The 21,643-nt window shown below is 33.4% G+C and overlaps 2 protein-coding genes across 8 annotated transcripts in view; one reads left to right on the forward strand and one right to left on the reverse strand.

Annotated features, from left to right (window-relative positions):
- Window positions 1–21,643, reverse strand: part of LOC111046306 (ankyrin repeat, SAM and basic leucine zipper domain-containing protein 1) — a 118,266-nt gene that overhangs the window by 10,663 nt on the left and 85,960 nt on the right. The window lies entirely within an intron of this gene.
- The window catches only part of LOC111046310 (solute carrier family 41 member 1), a 179,392-nt gene continuing 163,405 nt past the window's right edge, over window positions 5,657–21,643 (forward strand). The window contains exon 1 of one of the 3 annotated variants that reach the window (XM_039442880.1): window positions 5,657–5,880. In XM_039442880.1, the coding sequence (XP_039298814.1) occupies window positions 5,810–5,880 (71 nt within the window). In that variant the 5' untranslated portion in view covers window positions 5,657–5,809. The remainder of the gene's footprint in view (window positions 5,881–21,643) is intronic. The other 2 variants (XM_039442878.1, XM_039442881.1) reach the window with 2 other exon arrangements.

A 21,643-nucleotide genomic window follows, 5' to 3' on the forward strand; every position in this document is an offset into this window, starting at 1 on the left:
ACTAGACAGCTGATTTATGATGATTTATTCTATAGTCTGATTTTTACGGTAATATTGGTGTTCGAAGGAAACTCCTTTTCCTTTTGTATTATCCTTAAAATGCAAAATTTTAAAAAACCTTATGTATACGTCGACGCGAAATTCGAAAAGGAACATACCTGTCAAATTTCATGAAAATCTATTGCTGCATTTCGCTGTAAATGCGAAGTATTTAAACATATAAAATTTTAAACATTCAAACATGAAGATAAATGCAAAACCGTCGACTTGAATCTTGGACCTCACTTCGCTCGGTCAATTATCATTTAACACTAAAGAGACACACTGGGGTGTTTCACACCCCAGGGATTTTTTTTCTGTTCTGCAGTTGACAATATCAAACAGATGGGAATTTATGTCCAGTCTAAATTAGGTTTGTAGTATTGTCAACTACTCTCCACCACTTCCAGTCAGTAATAGCATTCTACAAGGTCACCAGCTCATCTTGTTCTTCGTTTGGGGTGTCTAACACCCCAGAGTGTCTTTTACGTAGGACTTTTATCAAACACTTTTATTACAGAGATTTACTTGTATTGTCACTACGAATGTGGTATGGGATGATGGATCAGATTGGAATAAATGCTATGATTATCTACAACTTGAGATTCAAAGCAATAAAATGAAAAGACGTGAGTTTTTGATGAAGTTGTAATTGGCAATGATCAAGCCATTCGTTCAAACCGGATTAAGAGGTCCAATACTTGGGCGGAACATACGTACTTCTAAAATCAGTATAAATATTGATAAGCAGTTCTTCACTTTTGATTTCTGTATGCACTTGGAACAAAAATGATTAAGAAATGATGAAGTATGGTCTAAGTACTTGTTTTTTTCATATTTTTCAAAGAAAAATGCAAAATTATATTGGGGTGTTCAACACCCCAGTGTGTCTACTGTGTTAGCATAAAGTAATAAGAGTGTGTCTCTGTAGGGTTAAACTCGTGATGGGCCTTACTACTATCATACTTCAGCCGGGACCGACAGTTCAGTGTGCCCATCCGTTAACTCGAGAGTGACCTGGTCGAAAACTTTTGGTGATGAACGGGTTTGAACCCTGGATCTCTAGACTGCTCAACAAGCATATACAGAGTGTTTCAGAAGTAGTGTCGAGAATTTTAGGGTATTGTACCTGGATGCTAGGAGACTACAAATGTCATATTTGAAGTGTCCAAAACTCAGCGGTTATCCTTATAGCTGCCATTTTGTTTTTTTCACTTAAAAATTTTTATCTCAAGAACGAAATGTTGTATTGATCTGAAATTTGGCATGAATATTTATGCTATAAAGACTCAACTATAAAAAATAAAAAAAAATTTTTCGTTGAAATTTTCCAAAATGGCGGCCATTTTAAATTTTTGATGGCGAATATCTCGAAAACCGTCCATTTTACAGAAAATTTACAAGAGACAAAAAAGTTAGCAAATTTTTTCACAATTCCAATGATACCTAATTTATTAAGATTGGTCGAAGAATAACAGAGAAATCAATTTTTTTCGTACTGCATGCATGACCACTTTTCACCATTTAAAGATCAATATTAATTTTTTTATAATTTCATGAAAACCGTTCTTATTACAGAAATATACAAGAATAACTTTCCTCCAAATTTTATTTTACATTGAAAAATATTAATTTCACTCAAATCGGTTCACTGATACTAATGCAGCAATTGCTCAAAATGCTGTCCTTCAACTTGATTACACAGTCTGCACCTTTCAATCATGGACCGTCGAACTGCTATAAAAGCATTTTCATCATCTTGAATGGCACCTGCTGCAGCAACCACTCTTGCCACAAGGTCTTCTTCGTTTTCTACTGGCGTGCTGTAAACAAGGTCTTTCATATGGCCCCAAAAAAAATCTAAAGGGTTGAGGTCAGGTGAACGTGCGGGCCACGGTACTGGTCCACCCCGCCCAATCCACCGCTGACGATAGGTCATGTTCAGAAAGTCCGTAACAACATTTCCGAAATGAGCAGGGGCACCATCATGTTGAAACCAAATATTATATCTGTTTGCAAGAGGCACATCTTCCAAAAGTTCTGGTAGTATGTCTCTTAAAAAAGTAATGTACGTGGGAGAATTCAGACGATTAGGAAGAATGTATGGTCCAATCACGCGATTACCTAAGATACCCGTCCAAACATTCAGCGAAAATCTATGCTGATAACCACGCACTTTGACCTCATGAGGATTGTCTAAGGCCCAGACGTGACTGTTGCGAGAGTTGAAGATTCCTTCTCTTGTAAAGCTGGACTCATCGGTAAATAACACATTTTCTAGAAAATTTGGTTGGATAATGTCTTGCTGAAGAAACCAACAGGCACAGTTTACTCTTGGCTCATAGTCACGTTCAACCAATGAGTGAACTTTTGAAAGCGGAAGGGGTGAAGTCTTTCCTTGTTTAGTACACGCCACACAGAAGAAGCACTTGAATTGATTTGCTTTGCAACTGCTCTCGTACTCGTTCTAGGATTGAAATCGAATTTCTGCAATACTTCCTCTTCAAAAGCAACATTTCGAACTGCTCGAGGCCTACCAGCAATTACCTGTTCCGTTCAAATGAACCAACTTCTCTCAGCCGATTGTGAGTTCTTGTGAACACCTTGTCGGAAGGGAGACGGCGGTTTGGAAATGCAGCTGCATACATTCTTCTTGCTTCGGTCGCATTGCCAAGAGCTGCTCCATACATGAAGTGAATATCGGTGTACTCCAGCGAACTAAATTCCATTACAATAATTAAATATTTGTGTAGAAGCAACGTAAGAAATATTGAAACTGGAAATTTGAGATAGAAATAAGACCTAGGAAACGTGAGACTAAGAAATAGGAAGCACTACATCTGGTTCTTTACTTTTAATGAAACAACAATACTTTTACAAGACAAACATTATCATCTGAAAACCATTGTAAAATCATCTGTTTGCCCATATGGAGCCATACCGAGTTTCAAAGCTTCATCTTAAATACATCTGGAATTAAAAAATTAATATTGATCTTTAAATGGTGAAAAGTGGTCATGCATGCAGTACGAAAAAAATTAATTTCTCTGTTATTCTTCGACCAATCTTAATAAATTAGGTATCATTGGAATCGTGAAAGAATTTGCTAACTTTTTTGTCTCTTGTAAATTTTCTGTAAAATGGACGGTTTTCGAGATATTCGCCATCAAAAATTTAAAATGGCCGCCATTTTGAAAAATTTCAACGAAAAATTTTTTTTTATTTTTTATAGTTGAGTCTTTATAGCATAAATATTCATGCCAAATTTCAGATCAATACAACATTTCGTTCTTGAGATAAAAATTTTTAAGTGAAAAAAACAAAATGGCAGCTATAAGGATAACCGCTGAGTTTTGGACACTTCAAATATGACATTTGTAGTCTCCTAGCATCCAGGTACAATACCCTAAAATTCTCGACACTACTTCTGAAACACCCTGTATATCCACTAGACCACTGATCTCTCCACATGATAATATCATCAATATTCGAGATTCAAGAACAAATAACGCTTTTAATAAGATTCTCCAGACAAAAATTGGAAAAATGAAGTTAATTCTAATGAGAGGAACTTCTTATTCCACTCGAAAGTCCACTTATGCACAAACTTCTTATTTCAGTCAGACTCATCTATTTCTTTCGCTAAAGCCTGGTTTTCATTAGTAGAGTCAGTGGAAGAGTTCCCTGGGCAAGTACTAACTATCTTGTGAACTCTCCCAATGGAAACGTTCATGGTAGAGTAGAGTCATGATAGAGTACTAGTTTTTAGTAGAGTAGAGTGGGATAACACTCTACCACTCGCCTTCCCCCACCACCGCTTCTCACTCTACTCTACCACTACCATGCTAATGAAAACAGTCTCGAACTAGTAGAGTAGAGTCGTGCCTTAGGCTATCAAGTTTAAGAACATATCAATATGTTTAAAAATCTGGTGTGGCGCACTCACACAACTTTCCTTGCCGTTATGAAAATTGATCACCTGACGCTAGTGTTCCCGCGCATCTCAAGTCTACTATTCAAAGATTTGAGCCAGCTGGTGACTGGGCAATAACGCTGGAGACACACATGAGGTCTGCTATCTCTTCATAGTGAATGATTTAATAGAATCAACAATAATTTGCAATTGAATAATCACATTTTCTCGAATTTAAAGCTTATTTTCAATTTTAGGTGAAAATGTTACTGAACATTAATTGTAGAGATTTTCATGCTCAATCTACTCCACTTGATTTTTTTCGTTTCAATTGTATCTGAAGCCTGATAATTGGGAATCTACCTGCATTGATGGGGTGAAGCTCCTGAAATTTTTACAGATATGGGACTTGTGGCAGTTGATAGAGCTTATCGATGACTATTTTAGGTATGAATTTGATCAAAATCGTTGGAGTCGTTTTCGAGAAAATTGCAAAAAACCCTGTTTTTGACAACATTTTCGCCATTTCAGCCGCCATTTTGAATTGCATCAGATCGAAATTGTTCGTGTCGGATACTTATATCGTAAGGACCTTAAGTTCCAAATTCCAAGTCATTCCGTTAATTGGGAAATGAGATATCGTGTACACAGACGCACATACACACACACACACACACACACACACACACACACACACACACACACCACACACACACACACACACACACACACACACACCACACACACACACACATACAGACCAATACCCAAAATCCACTTTTTCGGACTCAGGGGACCTTGAAACGTATAGAAATTTAGAAATTGGGGTACCTTAATTTTTTTCGGAAAGCAATACTTTCCTTACCTCTGGTAATAGGGCAAGGAAAGTAAAAATATATTAAACTATCAGTTTGAGCATAAATCAATGCTTTTTGTAAAACTTTTTTGGCTGAACGGCGATAATGAATGTTCCGGATTGACATTTTAAGGTTAGTTCTGTTCACTAGACAACACACTTTACCTACTATTCTCAATTGTAGTGAAAACAGTTATTCGACCAAGTAAGTAGAGTAGAGTTAGCTCGATAGAGTTAGTATCCAGTTACTCGACCACTAACTCTACTAGTGAAAACAAGGCGTAAGAGTGATAAGGTGCATCAGAAAAAACTGATGTTTTAAATGCACTTATTTGAGAGACATTCCTGATTGTATTGTGAAATTTTGAAAGACATGACAAATATTGCTAAAATTTAATCAAAAAGAGAAATATTCTTTCACCTCTTCCACAAAGCTCCATCTGGAAAATAAATATTTCCACGGGGAAAAAGCGAATGAAAACAAATTGAATGCCGTGGATTTCCAATTGACGTCACTCTATTATTGAGGGTTTGTTTTAGTTTCACGCTCGATTGAAGCACAAAAGAATGTAAATGCATCAGGTGGAAGCGATCGCATGTAATAACACGTGGTTTATTCAAATGTGCACGCGGAATGAAAGGATAAAAAGCCTTCGATGGAGTTCCGCTGGTGAGGCTTTGTTTCGCGATAATTTTCGCCCATTGTTTCACAGAGAGAGTGAGTGAATGAAACAGATCCAACATGTGAGAGTGAGAGAGATGAGAGAACCGGTTGTCTGTTATCGTTATCAGAGCGTTGTCGCACCAGCGATGCTGGTGTAGTCCCAAGATCAAGAGTAGGCCGTTAGTCAACGCCAAAGCACGGCGCGCTCCTGGTTCAGTGAAAGTTCGTTTCGTTCGCGGAATCCGCACTCAAATCGAATGTACAAACAAAATATTCGCGTTTCCCCAATTGTTCTGCGCCGCCGACAATTGTACTGTGAAATGCAGCATCTGCCATAATGGATTCGTCTGTTTGTGTACGTTTGTTCAAAGAATCCAGCATGCATCGACCGGCGCGAAAATATATTCGGTGAGTTTCAACATGATTTTACATTCACAAAGATTTTTACCTTGATTACCTTTGTAAAATTTACTTTTGTTGTCCGCTTCAAAACATCAGCAACAAACTCCTCTACATAATTCATCTCTACATGTCTGTTCGCATGCTGTACTTATAAAGTCAGATCAAGTCCAATTCATTTTCTCTTTTTCACAATGTTATGCAAAAGTTTATCAACAGCTAGATTAGAAAATATCTATCATTATGTAGGTAAAAAATTAGTTTACAGTTCATGTCAGTGTTTGTTTTCAACTGGAGCAATGAAATCTCTTTCCAGAACAGTTTTGATAATACCGTAATATTATTTCTCACAATGTACTTCTAAAGTCAGATCAAATCCAATTTATTTTCTCTTTTTCACAATGTTATGCAAACATTCATCAACCACTAGATTAGAAAATATCCATCATAATGGAAGTAACAAATCATTTAAGAGTTCATGTCAGTGTTTGTTTTCAACTGGAGCAATGAAATCTCTCTCCAAAACAGTTTTGATAATACCGTAATATTATTTCTCACAATGTACTTCTAAAGTCAGATCAAATCCAATTTATTTTCTCTTTTTCACAATGTTATGCAAACATTCATCAACCACTAGATTAGAAAATATCCATCATAATGGAAGTAACAAATCATTTAAGAGTTCATGTCAGTGTTTGTTTTCAACTGGAGCAATGAAATCTCACTCTAAAACAGTTTTGATAATACCGTAATATTATTTCTCACTAGCAGATAACCCATGCTCACTTAAAAACTTGACAAACTGAAAACTAGACGTAATGAAATCTTGAAGAATTGAAAAAAGACCTATAACCAACCTCGGTTAGTTAAGAATCTGTATGCAAAATTTCAAGTTAATCAGTCCATTTTTCAGATGAGATGATGCGTTAAACATAATTTTCCTATCCCGTACGTGTGTATAAGCCAGCTCTTTTCTTTATTATTGTATAGATTATTGTAGTTTGTGTGATTAGACTGCTTATGAATTGTCATAATTAGCCTACAATTCTTGTAATTTACCTAATGATATCTAAGTAAGAGTTGCACTTTTAAAGTACACTACCATAGAGGAAATATACCTGTAACATACTTGTATTATAAGTCTCTGACAGTACCTTGCCAAAAGGAAAAGTCCAAAAAGTTTTTTATCGTAGCTACAGTATTGACATAACCCAATTCTATTAGAGGATCTCGAGCTTTATTCGAAAGCTTATCAATTGATATGATTCATTTCATCAGACAGAGGTCCTCAACGTTCTTTTTGCCTAAAGGAATGAAGAAGGTAGAATCTAATTCACACTAAAAGTCCTAGAAAGACTCTAGAAATGAGAGTTTCTTCTCGTTTTGTTGTGTTTGAAGTCCCTAAAGAAAATGATCTCTCATTGCATGCTTGTCTGGGTTCGCATTCTTTTATGTTCTAATTTACACCTGTATGGACGCAGGAATGTAGCCTAATTACATTCTTCATCTCTCTGTGTTATATTCAGATATGCATTTATGGATGTTAATAAAAACAATATAAAACTTGTAGTACTCTTTTATTTAAAACATTTTAAAAACTTTAAAACATTTCAAGAATGTTAATAAAAACAATATAAAACTTGTAGTACTCTTTTATTTAAAACATTTTAAAAACTTTAAAACATTTCGAGAATGTTAATAAAAACAATATAAAACTTGTAGTACTCTTCTTATTTAAAACATTTTAAAAACTTTAAAACATTTCAAGAATGTTAATAAAAAAAATATAAAACTTGTAGTACTCTTTTATTTAAAACATTTTAAAAACTTTAAAACATTTCGAGAATGTTAATAAAAACAATTTAAAACTTGTAGTACTCTTTTATTTAAAACATTTCAAGAATGTTAATAAAAACAATTTAAAACTTGTAGTACTCTTTTTATTTAAAACATTTTAAAAACTTTGAAACATTTCAAAAATGTTTTGAATAAAAAGGGTCCTACAAGTTTTATATTTTTTTATTAATTTAAATAGAATAGCCCATATTAGTGAAGCTATTTTATTTATAAATGTGTATCTAATTACATTGGATAATATTTAATGCTCACATTTATGTATGTATTCATGTATTTCATAGCGTACAATCTAATATTGTTCACTTCGCTATTTTTAGGGCCAATTGTATGTATCATATATTAGAAGGGTGCTTTGAGTTTTAATTTTCATTGTAATATAAAATATTAAAATGGTTCTCTCACCAGATAAGCACATGGTGAACTTTCCACCATGTTCTTTATCAATCAACATGAAGGATACCAGTTCAAACAATATTGATGATGGGCTTCATAGTAAAAGAGTAATAATATAATTTTGTACAAGAGAATATTTCTTGTAGAACAAGATGCATGCTGTAATAAAAAAAAAACTTTAGTCTGTGTATGAAAAGAAGTGTCGGTGTAAGAAAAGAACTAGTAGTCATATCAGATAATATTCTGTCATTTCTATTTTAATGATCGCACATTTCATACCCAATCAGTTGCAAACAGCATTCTATTTCACGCTCTAAAACTAGATGCAGCATTGGAGCCTAGCTTCACTAGGAACTGTAGATCTGAGGTCAGGTTTGGCCAGTTTCTATTGAACAAAGAAAACATAATATTTTTGAAACGAAACGGTAGATGTAGAGAAAGGTCATTGGCTTTTGACCCTGGAATCGCTACTCTGCCATCGACATTTTATTCTCTATGCATGTGGGGTTTCGTTTTTTAATGAAAAATATCCTATACTATAAATTAAACGAGCAATTTCTCTTTATATGTTCAGATGTTTATATATCTGTATATGACCGGATCTAGAAAACGGCTCTAACGATTCTCAGCATGATATTTGGAACACAGTAGGTTTATGATATGAAAATTCCATTGCACTAGGGTGTCGTTTTTTAATGAAAAATATCCTATACTATTAAACGAGCAATTTCTGTTTATATGTTTGAATGTTTATATATCTGTAAGTTACCGGATCTTGAAAACGGCTCTAACGATTCTCACGATATTTGGAGCACAGTAGGTTTATGATATGAAAATTCCATTGCACTAGGGTGTCGTTTTTTAATGAAAAATATCCTATACTATTAAACGAGCAATTTCTGTTTATATGTTTGAATGTTTATATATCTGTATGTGACCGGATCTCGAAAACGGCTCTAACGATTCTCACGATATTTGGAACACAGGTCTCAACCCTGGGATAACTCGCTGAAGGACATTAAAAGGATAAATACGTCCTTGATAAAACAGTTGGTATTTTTGTCGTCTGTCGATACCGTAATGGAAGTGAGTGAGCGAGTGCATGTTTGGGTTATTCCTCAGCTGATCTCACGAGAAAAATAATCCAGCAAGAAAAACTTATTTTTGTTTATTTCTCTTCTATGTTAGAAAACATGTTTACTTCAGAAAGTCCAAAATAGTAACTATATGCTGCTAGTGTAGAATAGTATATAGTATATCAACAAATATTGTAGCAAACATAGTATATCATTCTAAATGGAATTCATGGTATATCTATTTGTAATTGATGATGTGTTTGTTTTTTGAAGTATGAATGAATTGTTATTTTGAAGAGTGATAGTAGCTTAACCTAGATTTTGATTTTGACTGTAGTATAAATTTGAAAAGGGACAGTTTTGGGCATAAGCCTGTTGTGCCTCCTCATATAACTGTAAAAATAATTGTACGACTGAGAAAATGAATAAATAATTGTATTTATAATAAATTAATAAATAATAACTGTATTTTTGAAGACTTGGGCATGTCTAATTTCATATCTGTTACACTAGGTTACTAATGTATTGCATATAGGTCAAATAAGCTACATACCAGGTAAGGAGACCAAGGTCTAGAATGAAGGTCCGAATGAGATAAGCCACTAACTGCTTTCATAAGAGATTGAACTGATTGTTGTCTATTCTCCAATACTCTATCCTGGCTTGATATCCCCTTATGCGTTTCACTTAATATAGAACTGTACGCTACATAATTATGAAAAAAGATCATTTGTTTTTCTAACGGATCAATCTATTAAACTCCATGCATTTAAAATTGAAAAAATGATACATTGGTTAGGAGAGAACACTCAATATATACATTTAATTTATTCATCAATGCAATTAAAATCATGATATAGATATGACTGGGCTAGAGCAACATGCCGAGTATGAATTCATTTAGACTTTTATTCATTTTACACTCTTGGAAATGTCTCTAATGAGTTGCGAATAGTTGTGATTTGATGAAATAAAAAGTGTAGTTGATAGCTTTTATTGCGTTCCAATAATTTCTGTAGCCCTATAGTGAAAATTGAGTTTGAATATGAATATACATATATCAGAAAGTGTTGAATATTATTGAGATCGATAGAATGGATTCTCATAAGTATATTTATTACATTGTTTGAAAATACGAACGGTAACTTGAAAACGCACAGCACGCTCGTGCCCAAAACTGTATTTTTCCAATTTACTAACTACGCTACTCTAGGTGTGAAAATACCTTCTCAGTCAACCGAAGAAATCTACAAGTAGTATCCATTACATTTAATTTATCTATTTATCTATTTACATCAATAGAAAAATTACAACAACATATAGAGGCTTACAGCTTTATGCCAAAACAAGCCTCATTGAAAATCAATTGTTTACACAAACTGAAACTAAATAAGTAAGAAAGAAAAAACGAAAAATAGCAATAAAAATAGTTTGGAAGGAACATTATAAATAGAAAATAACACAAGACACAATAGAAAATAGAAAAAAGACTGAAGTAATAGACTAATTTATTGAAAAAAGAGAATAGGTAGCAAGCCTATTTTAAGAATAAGAATTTGAAATTTAAAATTGTATGGTCTGCAAAATTGATTAAGCATTTATAATTTAAGAGCTTGATAACATTTTTCTCTAAAATTGCGCAAATTATCAGCGAATATATCTAGAATCGTATTCAAAGAATAGTACAATCTAACAGTTTTAGAAGCAATTTGCATGATGTACAGTGTATATTCTATCCAAAGCAAAAAACATATTTAATCTCGGTCTATTTAACGGAACAAAGATACTAAAGAGTTCGATAATATTCGAAATGTCTAAATGATTATTCAATATTTTAAATAGAACAATTAATGATACGAAATCCCGCTTGTTCTTCAACGACATAATTTGAAAACTGACTCTCAGACACCTCATAGAATAGTCATAGGGGCATGAATGTACATCTACATACTTCTTGCAATATATGAATCTGAGGAATTTATTTTGTATGCGTTCGATACTAATAATATATATCTCTTGATATTATATCATTCCATTTGAATCCATAAGTAGTGTAATCTTTTATCGTATAGACTCCAATACCTACTATTTTACTGTTACTGTAAGAGCTATACTATTGGTCATATTGCAACAGAATATGAAAGGAAAACATTGAATAGCCATAGAAGAACAATATTATATCTCAATTCATTTCGAAAGGAGATGACTCATAGGTATAAATCCATTCTCAAATGAAATGAAGAAATGTGAATATTTATAAGGAGTTGTGTTTTAAATCTGTTATTTTATATCAAAAACTTAAAAAAAGATACTATGATGTTATTTTATAAATATTTATAATGAATTTGGTGAATGAATACGAGTTGTACAATGATTAATTAATAATAATCAAGTGCTTATCAGTTGAATATCTATGAACTACTTAACAGCCTGGTATGAAACTTTAATTCGATGTAGTTAAAGAGAAATTTTGTAGCGTGAAAAAGATTAGAATACATTCATTAGTATTGAAAGTAGATTAGCATGTAACCGCAGTTTTGAGCTTGAAAGTAAGCTAAAAGGTCAATACAGCTCCAGATCAGTGCTGGAGAAATACAGGAAATATTCAGTGAGTATGGGAAAAAAGTGGCACGGTACAGAAAAACTGTCAAAATAGAGTCAAGGATTTTCCAGGCACAATAAGGAAACTGATATTGGATAAATCATATAGGAGAATTATTCAAATAGGATAAGATATAGAATTATTAATCATATAGAATTTTATTGTTTGGATAGGAATGAGTAGAAATTTTTCAGATCAAGTCAGAGAATCAGAATAATCCTATTATGTTAAGCGAGCAATTTCTGTATATCTGTATTATATTTTTATATCTGGTTATCTGGTTATTTATGTTCAACGGATCTCGAAAACGGCTCTAACGATTTTCACGAAATTTGGAACATCGTAGGTTTATGATATAAAAATTCGATTGCACTAGGTCGCATCCTTAGGAAAACTCGCTGAACGACATTAAAAGGATAATTCATTCTTGGCTGAAACAGCTGAGACTTTCGTCGTCTGTGGATAGTAAAAAGTGAGCGAGTGATTCTGTGGAAAATCAAAATATGTCATCCGCGAAATTCATAACCTGACGTACAGCTAGCTGTAAAATATAAACACGATCATTTTAGAGGATTGTGTTCTGTTTATCAATAAATAAAAAAATAACGAGCGAAGCTCGGTGCCCCGATATTTATTATTATTCTAGCATCTTCTAGAAAAGACTGTACTGATAGCAGTCTGTATAATTGTGTACTGATAGTTCTAGCATCTACTGATAAACTAGACCGATAGTAAAATGATCTCTAATTAGACTGAATGTGAATATAAGTTATCCTATGTATTGTTCAAATAGTCAGGTTTAATCCCAGTTTTGTCAACAAAGGTGGTACTAATCAAGCGTTATAAACAGAATATCAATCCACGGCTTAGTTTCAAAACTGGAAAACCAGGCTAAAAAAACACCACAATAACCTCGACTTTCCTGCTCGTTAATTCTAAAAAAAATTTGAATACTTTCTGACAGTTTAACTTCTTGAAGTGCGTGCAGACTTATGCGCCACGAACACGCGAATTTTGTTTTCCATCTAACGATTATACAATGTCATATGTATGGGAACCCTTCAATGAGTTGGAGACTGTTGTAGATATAGTACTGTAACTTTCAGCATAAGTTATTGGTCGAATACTCTACCTTTTGACGTACAAGTGAATTTCAACCCCTCATAAGGTTATTGAATCGATAACGATAAGTAAAGATAAGTTATTGGTCGAATATTCTACTTTCTGACGTACAACTGAATTTCAAACCCTCATAAGGTCACCCCCTTTACCTTGGTAAAGGTATTCGACCAATAGCTTATCATGGAAGTTACAGTGTTATATCTACAACAGTCTCAATTGAAGGGTTCCATACATATGACTCACTCTATATTAATATGCATCTTGCTTTTGTACAAAACCGATAGTCTATAACAGGGCTCTCCAACCTATGGCCCGCGGGCCGCATCCGGCCCGCGGATAGATTTTGCCCGGCCCGCCGAGAGTTATTGCTACAGATTTTTTAAAATATATATCTATACACATTTTTGACAACAACTGTGAGTTCAGTACTCTTCTCTTACCAGCCACTCCATTTCTTAATAAGTGTAAAATAAGCTGTAAACAAGCAGCGATCTACCATTGCGAGATATTAGCTAATGGTCTGCACGGACTGTGCATGTCTCTCCCAGAAAAAGACTCTAAAACACAAAAAACCATGCTCAAGCTATGTTTTCTCTTCTTGGATCTACCTACAAGTGTGAGCAGACATTTTCAAAAATGAAGTTTGTTAAATCCAAATACAGATCTTCCTTGTCAGATGAACATTTGAAAACAATTTTAATGATCGGAACCACAAAGTTTGTTTCTTAATGGGCGGACATTCTGAGTGGAGAAGAAATGCAATCTTCTCACTAAAAATAAGTATTCTCTTTTAGCTTGGTAACTTTCTGTAAATTCGTGTATTGTCAAGTTGTCTTATTACTATTAAAAAAGTTAATATCATTTTGTTTAACTTGCTAAATTCATGCATTGTCAAGTTTTCTTATGACCTTTTTACACTCAATAAATTGGACTTTGCATTGAAATGAAATGAATTGGTTTGTTTCTTCCTGTGTTTTAATTAGACCTACTTGAAACTCCTCATATTATTTTAATGGAAATATAATAATTTTACACCCCACAAATTCCCGTTGTTATTGGCCCTCTAAGCCTCCCAAGAATTAAGAATGTGGCCCTTGGATAAAATAGGTTGGAGACCCCTGGTCTAGAATAACCGCCGGAAAAGTGGAATCCGCTAGTTCGCGGCGCATAAGTCTGTATTCACCTTCAAACTATACGATTGAATGCTCTGTTTTAGTATGTTGATTTTCAAGTAAGCTGTTTCAAATGTTGTTAGCAAAAACAACCTTCTGCATTCGGAGAATAGGTTATAGAAGTCAAAATATTTTTTGCTCTGAATGAAGTTTCCTTAATAACAACATACAGAGTAAACTATAGGCCTACTCTTAATTGGATTCTATGCTACAGATAAAATAGTCTCTTCGGCTTGCAAAATAGTTTATCGTCAGAGATGAGATAGAAAAATTGAAAACTTCTCATTCATTAATTCTTCAGTAATCTTTCATCTATTAGTACAGAATATCAATGATATTATTATGTACAGAGATTCTACGAAGTCGCTTTCAATCAATAATGAATTAGCGCAATAGCTTTTTAATAGATAAATAGGAATGTGATCTCTGCATACCTGAACGTACCTCACATTTAATCAACTGACTCGTTAAAAATAATGAGAAGTCAAGGTAAATTAATTTTTATCCACCTTGAATTCAAACGAAAGCTATAAATATACTTTCGAAGGCGAACGAGGTAAATGGGAGGCAATATTCATTCAAGTAGAGAAGAAAATTTTTCAGTTGACAGTTCAGAGAAAATCGTTTCCTTAATGGCTGGAGATTCTAAGAAAAGCATCGACTATTGAATGACAGCACATTTTGCTTCTCTTCAACGTAAACATGTTCTTGATTACACTTCCATTCAGCCTCTGACTCGTATAGTCTTCTTCTCTTTCTACATTATTCTTCTTCTTCTTCTTCTTCTTCATCATCATCATCTTCTTCTTCATCATCATCATCTTCTTCTTCTTCTTCTTCTTCTTCTTCATCATCATCATCATCATCATCATCATCATCATCATCATCATCATCATCATCATCTCCTTCTTCATCATCATCATCATCATCATCATCATCATCATCATCATCATCATCATCATCATCATCATCATCATCATCATCTTCTTCCTCTTCTCTTCTTCTCTATTCTTGTTCTCCTCCTTATCATCCTCCTCCTCTTCCTCCTCATGCTTCTCTTCCTCTATATTCTTGTTTCCTCCTCCTCCTCCTCCTCCTCCTCCCCACCACCAATCACAATCATTGCCTGATTTATTATTTCTATTTTCTTCTCCGAATAATAGATTCCGTTGATAGCATCAAAACAACTTCTTATGAGGATAATATTCTGTTCTTTTTCTCGTAGCACAGAATTGAATTAACCTCTATTTAATATGCTTATGATTACATTCTCAGCATTCTTTATTTATATTTTACAAGAATTATTGAATTATTCATAGCTATCAGTGTTTAGAATTCCATGTTTTTTTCTTATGTTGAGTGTTAGATTTATTAACTTCCTGTGTTGTTGTAAATATTCATATTGAATGGCAACGACTTGATAGTGTCAAAACCTCTGATTCATTAAAACAATCTGAGATACTAGTTTTAGTTGTTACACCACAATGGCCCATATGAATAATGTTGAGCATTTGCTTATACTTCTAAAATAAGAAGAATTTGCTTCATTTTCTATGAATAAACGTGAGCAAAACCTTTTGCTCATGCTCATCAGAAAAATAGTTTGAGCATTTGCTCGAAAGTAAAAGCTTTTGCTCAAAATTGTATGAATAAACTAGTGCATTTGCTCAACTTTTAAAGCAAATGATTCAAAAAAGGTGAGTCTAGTCTAGAGCAGCTGATCACCTTTTGCTCATAGTAAAATGGCTCAACTAATTCGTATGAGGAAGAGGAAACTATATACCAGACACGATCACAACCAATAGTTGAGAACTGTAAAACTCTTTTTAGATTCAACCATGATATATATCACCATTATCCCTACAAAAGAATAAATACAAAAGATAGCTGATATAAAGATAGCCATCACAAAATAGGAAATAGGCATTTAAGAAGATGAGAGTGTAGACGATTAGAAGAAGGCTATTGATATTATAAGAATATGCTGAAGATTATTATAGGGATGACATTTTTTCACGCTATTATTTCAAAATTCAAAACTCTACTAACCTAAATAAGTAGAACAATGCAGTAACCTAAGTAGTAACCTAAAGTAGTAACCCAATAAGTAGTAACCTAAATTCATAAGTAGAAAACAGAGCAGACGACGCAACACAAGCGGTGCCCCCTACTTGCATATTTAGCGCTTCCGTGAGCTATAAAAACAAATTAAAGCTACAAAAGCGAATCAGCTGATGAAAAATCTTTAAAATACGTGAGCATTTGCTCCAGAGTTCAGGAGCATAAGGTAAAGCTTATTCATATAAAAATGAGCAAATACTTTTGCTTCTACATTTTGCTCATGAGCAAAACCTTATGCTCCATGCTCTTGCTCATGAGCATTTGCTCTGGTTTTATTCATATGGGCCAATATCTAGTATACTGAATAATAAAAAAAATTATACATTGAGCAGCACAATATATTATAGTATGAGTGAAGCATTGGCCATACGTAGGCCAATAGCTGTTGATTAATGAACAGCTCTACTGTCATTGGCCGAGACTGAAGGCACACACAAAAATTATCCAAATATTATCGTCATGAGAGCTGTTTAAAAATAACAAATGAAGAGAATAAAACCCCAAAAACAAAGGTAAAAATTGATATAATCGGGGAAATGAAGGTCAAATTGAAAGCTGAAATAACAAGAAGATGAGTGAGAACTGAGTGTAGTTTCGGATTTTACACCATTATCAATCTCTAGTGAACTGAAGCCCGGTTGCACAACAGCTGGTTAAATTTTAACCGTGATTAATTTCCCGAGAACTAATCAGTGAAGGCGTTTTTGAAAAGACAGCTTCTCTAATTGGTTCTCGTGGAATTAATCACAGTTAAAATTTAACCGGCTGTTGTGAAAAGACGGCTTCTCTGATTGGTTCTCCTGGAATTAATCACGGTTAAAATTTAACCGGCTGTTGTGCGACCGGCACTGAGAGTTTTAACTTTGAGCAGCAGAATATTATGCTGAGAGTGGAGTCCCACGATTGGCCATTAGCTGTTGACCAATGAAGGTTGAGCTGCTGACATTGGCCGAGGCTATAGGCACGCCCAAGTATTCCAAATATGGTCATGAGAGCCGTCAAACAACAACAAACGAAGAAAAGCTTTGTAACTAACAAAATCAAATGAATAATTTGAGTAAGAATGCTAGAAAATAATATTTGAAAACTAGTATACTCGAAAATACCCTTAACAACATCATCCTCGGTGAATTATTCGATGTTTAAGCTCTCAGTTTACTAGAGATGTAACAATCTAAACTAGTACCTCGTATTCTTTTAATAAATCCGAGGTTTTTCGGTTTGAAAAATGTATTAATTACACAATCTTTATATTCACAAAACACATTCTGTAATAATATTTGAGCAATCTTCTTTCTCCCAACGATATTAAAAAAGATTAATAAAAAAATGGCTTCATCGTGACTTTATCATTGGGCCATATAAATAAAAACAGAGCATATGCTCATGAGCATGAGCATGGAGCATAAGGTTTTGTTCATGAGCATTAGGTAGAAGCATAAGCATTTATTAAGCATAATTTGCTAATTTTTATATGAATAAGCTTTACCTTATGCTCCTGAACTCTGGAGCAAATGCTCACGTATTTTAAAGATTTTTCATCAGCTGATTCGCCTTTGTGGCCTTACTTCGTTTTTATAGTGAAAGGTTAGAATGTGCTACTAACGTAAGCGCTAAATATACAAGTATAGACACCGCTTGTGTTTGGTCGTTTGCTCTGTTCTCTATCTATTAATTGAGTTTTAGGTTATTTGAGCACTGAATCTTGAAATAATAGCCTGAAAAATAATCTTCAGCATAATCTTTATAATCTCAATAGCCTTCTTATAATCGTCTACACTCTCATCTTCTTAAATGCCTATTTCCTATTCAGTGATGGCTATCTTTATATCCGATAGGTATCTTTATTTTATTCTTTTGTAGTAATAATGGTGATATATATATATCATGGTTGAATCTAAAGAGAGTTTTATAGTTCTCAACTATTGGTTGTGATCGTATTTGGTATAGTTTCCTCTTATTCACATGAATTAGCTGAGCCATTTTACTATGAGCTAAAGGTAAGCTGCTCCAGACTAGACTCACCTCTTTTGAAGAATTTGCTTCTGCAAGAATTTGAAAATGCTCTTGTATATTCATACAATACAGTTTTAAGCATAAGCTTTTACTTTTGAGCAAATGCTTGAACTATTTTTTTGATGAGCATGAGCAAAAGATTTTGCTCATCTATATTCATAGAAAATGAAGCACATGCTCAATAATTTAGAAGTATAAGCGAATGCTCAACTTTATTGATATGGCCCATTATCTGTGGCTTTATTCAAAGTTTTGGTGACTTTATCTTTTACGCTTGATTGATGGGTATGCAATACATACATCACCCTGATTTGACTAATAATCCCAGATTTAATTTGACACATCTAAGTTTAATAAAACAGATGATCCTGATTGAGAAAAAGGCTAGTTTAGAAAATAATGAACGTTTAAGGGCCGTTTGCACAGTGTAACTTTAAGCTAAAGCTTAAACCAAATCTATATATATTTTTTTGTTTAAACTAAAATTCCGTTTGCGCAGTATTAGTTTAAACTCTGTATTGAGTTTAAACCTCCAAAACAGGAGGTTTAAACAAAATAATTTGGATTAACTAGACTTCTGTAAGATTTTATGGGGAAACAGCTGATAGTAAATCATTTTTCGACGGTTGTTTTTAATGCTTCTGTATAGACGATAATAATTATTTAGGTTATAGTGAACCATTATTGATAGAATTGATAGAAGTTTCTAGTGCGATTGATATTAATGACTGCGAAAAATTTTGGAACTGAGTAAAATTGGGCAAAAAACTAATCATTTAAATTTCTTAACTTAATCGAGTTTAGCAATCTCTGCAAACGGCCCTAAGTGAGTCAATTTTTGTCTAGCTGCCATCGTAGAGTATATTATTTATATCTTGTCTCTTTTCTGTGTAGGGCTACTTGTAATATAAATAGAAATACAAATCTCAGAATCCTTTTTATGAATTATTTTTCACTTGAAAATGGCATATGAATGTTGAAACATGTTGTGATAAAATATTTATTTAAAAAAAAATGTACTGTGATTTGTATTTCTATTTATATTTATATCTTATAAAATACAAATATCAGAGCTATTACATATTCACTTTCCTCCATAGTGCTACAAGAATAATTATTGAAAATTAAACTATATGATTTTCATTTCATTTCTACTCACTGCAGTTCATATTCATTTCAAGCGGTCAAGGTATTGGATCAGTGAGTTGAAACTGAATAACTCCCTCTGTACGGTCGATGAAAGAAACGACACGGGTTTACATGAGCAGTAAGCTAGAAAGCCTTGGACGCGTGTAGCTTCTCACAGTGACTCCAGTAGCCTATAGTTTCATGGTTCATGCTTTTCTTTCACTTTTTAAAAGTGTGACATCCTTTCCTACCAGATTAAGCGTTTGTGACAACCGTGTCCGGCGATAAATTGTAGCATTTATTATCTACAGATATAGTATGTGGTGAAGCTAGTCTCCCTTTACTTTTCAATAATACCATAGAGAAACGATAGCATAAGTAGATATCCCATGGTATAGGGTGTTTATGTCGCAACTTTTACTTTATCCCAAGCCGATTGTTCACGTAGTTCTTTCCTATGCAGCTGTGTGATGCTGGTAGTCTCTCAAATTGTGCCGTTCATACACTATCACCCCAACAAAACAGTAAAAATTGACAATAATCGACAGTAATCGGCTTGAGATAACAGTAAAAGCTGCGACATAAATTCCCTACACCATGGGATATCTACTTACATTATTGTTTCTCTATGATAATACATACTGGTGAATATTCTTCTATAATGAGGTCCACGTTATAAAGGAAGTGTTCGATTCAAATTGAAATTGAAACTATCTTTATTCTTCTTCTTATAGAAAGTACACACAATATATAAAATACATATATACACAACTTGAAGAAGGTTCCTCACATGGGCCAAGACTGGGTGCGAGGATTTTGCAATGGTATTGCTATCCTTGTCTAGCATTCAACAAAGCAGATAGCGCTATCTCTTTCTCGCTTTGCTCTGTGCCTGATCGTCTTTAATATTAACAATGTAAAATTAAAAATTAATTTAAAAAATCATCTTAATCATTAAAATTAATTATGAAATTATTGAAAAATATAATATCTTGCTTAATAAAATATAATGATTATTTTAAACGAGAATGAACAGTTAATATTACGTCCAATAAGCCTAATAATATGAAACTTGTAGTACCCTTCTATTAAAACATTTTTAAAAGCTTTACAACATTTTAACTGGTTGAAAATGACCAAAGTAGGTCGAAACTAGTCGTTAAAATGTTTTAATGTTCTTCAAAATGTTTTAATAAAAGAGTACTACTAGTAGTTCTGTGAACAGTGGACCTCGCGCTCAGTAGGTTACATTGTCCTGTTGTTATGTTTTCTCAAAAATTAATAAATAATTTTATCAATTTAAAATGTCTAGAAAAAATCCTAAATAAACATAGAGCCTTCTGTCCTATCGTACCGTGACGTGTCGTCCCGGAATGTGAGTGTGAGCGCTGTTATCAGGTCTGGCTGCAACTGTCTACAACGTTGATGGAAAGATTTCAAGATGTTCGATGTTTTTGAACGGGTAGTATTATAGTCCACTAAACAGCTGGTTTATGATGAATAATTCTATAGTCTGATTTTTAGTCTAATATTGGCGTATGAAGGAGACTCCTTTTTCCTTTTATATTATCCTTGAAATGCAAAATTTCCAAAAACCTTGTATATACGTTGACGCACAGTTAAAAAAGGAACATACCTGTCAAATTTCATGAAAATCTATTACCGCGTTTCGCCGTAAATGCACAACATATAAACATTTAAACATTAAGAGAAATGCCAAACCGTCGACTTGAATCTTAGGCCTCACTTCGCTCGGTCAACAAGTTTTATATTGTTTTTATTAATTTGAATGAAGTAGCCCATATAATTGAAGTGATTTTATTAATAAGCCTGCATCAGCTACCGTCTATAGAAGGCATTGGGCAGATAGAGGATCGGCCAAGAATAGTATATAGCTATACTCTATCCTTGAGGATCGGCAACATTTTTCTCCTATCTTTCTCCACTGCCATCATAACGTGGACCTTACTATAGTGGCAGTACATCTTAAACTACAAAACTGAGTTATTAGATTAAATTCAAATTCAAATTTAACAGCCATAAAACTACAAAACACGAATAAATGCAATTTGTTACAAATAGTAAATTTGTTACAAAATAATAATTTGTTTAAATATTATTTGTTACAAACTACAACACAGATAAATGCAATTGTTACAAATAGTAAATTTGTTACAAATAGTAAATTTGTTACAAAATAATAATTTGTTTAAATATAGTTTTTTTTACAAACTACAACACAAATAAATGCAATTTGTTACAAATAGTAAATTTGTTACAAAATA

This window comes from Nilaparvata lugens, chromosome X (assembly GCF_014356525.2).
Source record: "Nilaparvata lugens isolate BPH chromosome X, ASM1435652v1, whole genome shotgun sequence".
Taxonomy (NCBI): domain Eukaryota; kingdom Metazoa; phylum Arthropoda; class Insecta; order Hemiptera; family Delphacidae; genus Nilaparvata; species Nilaparvata lugens.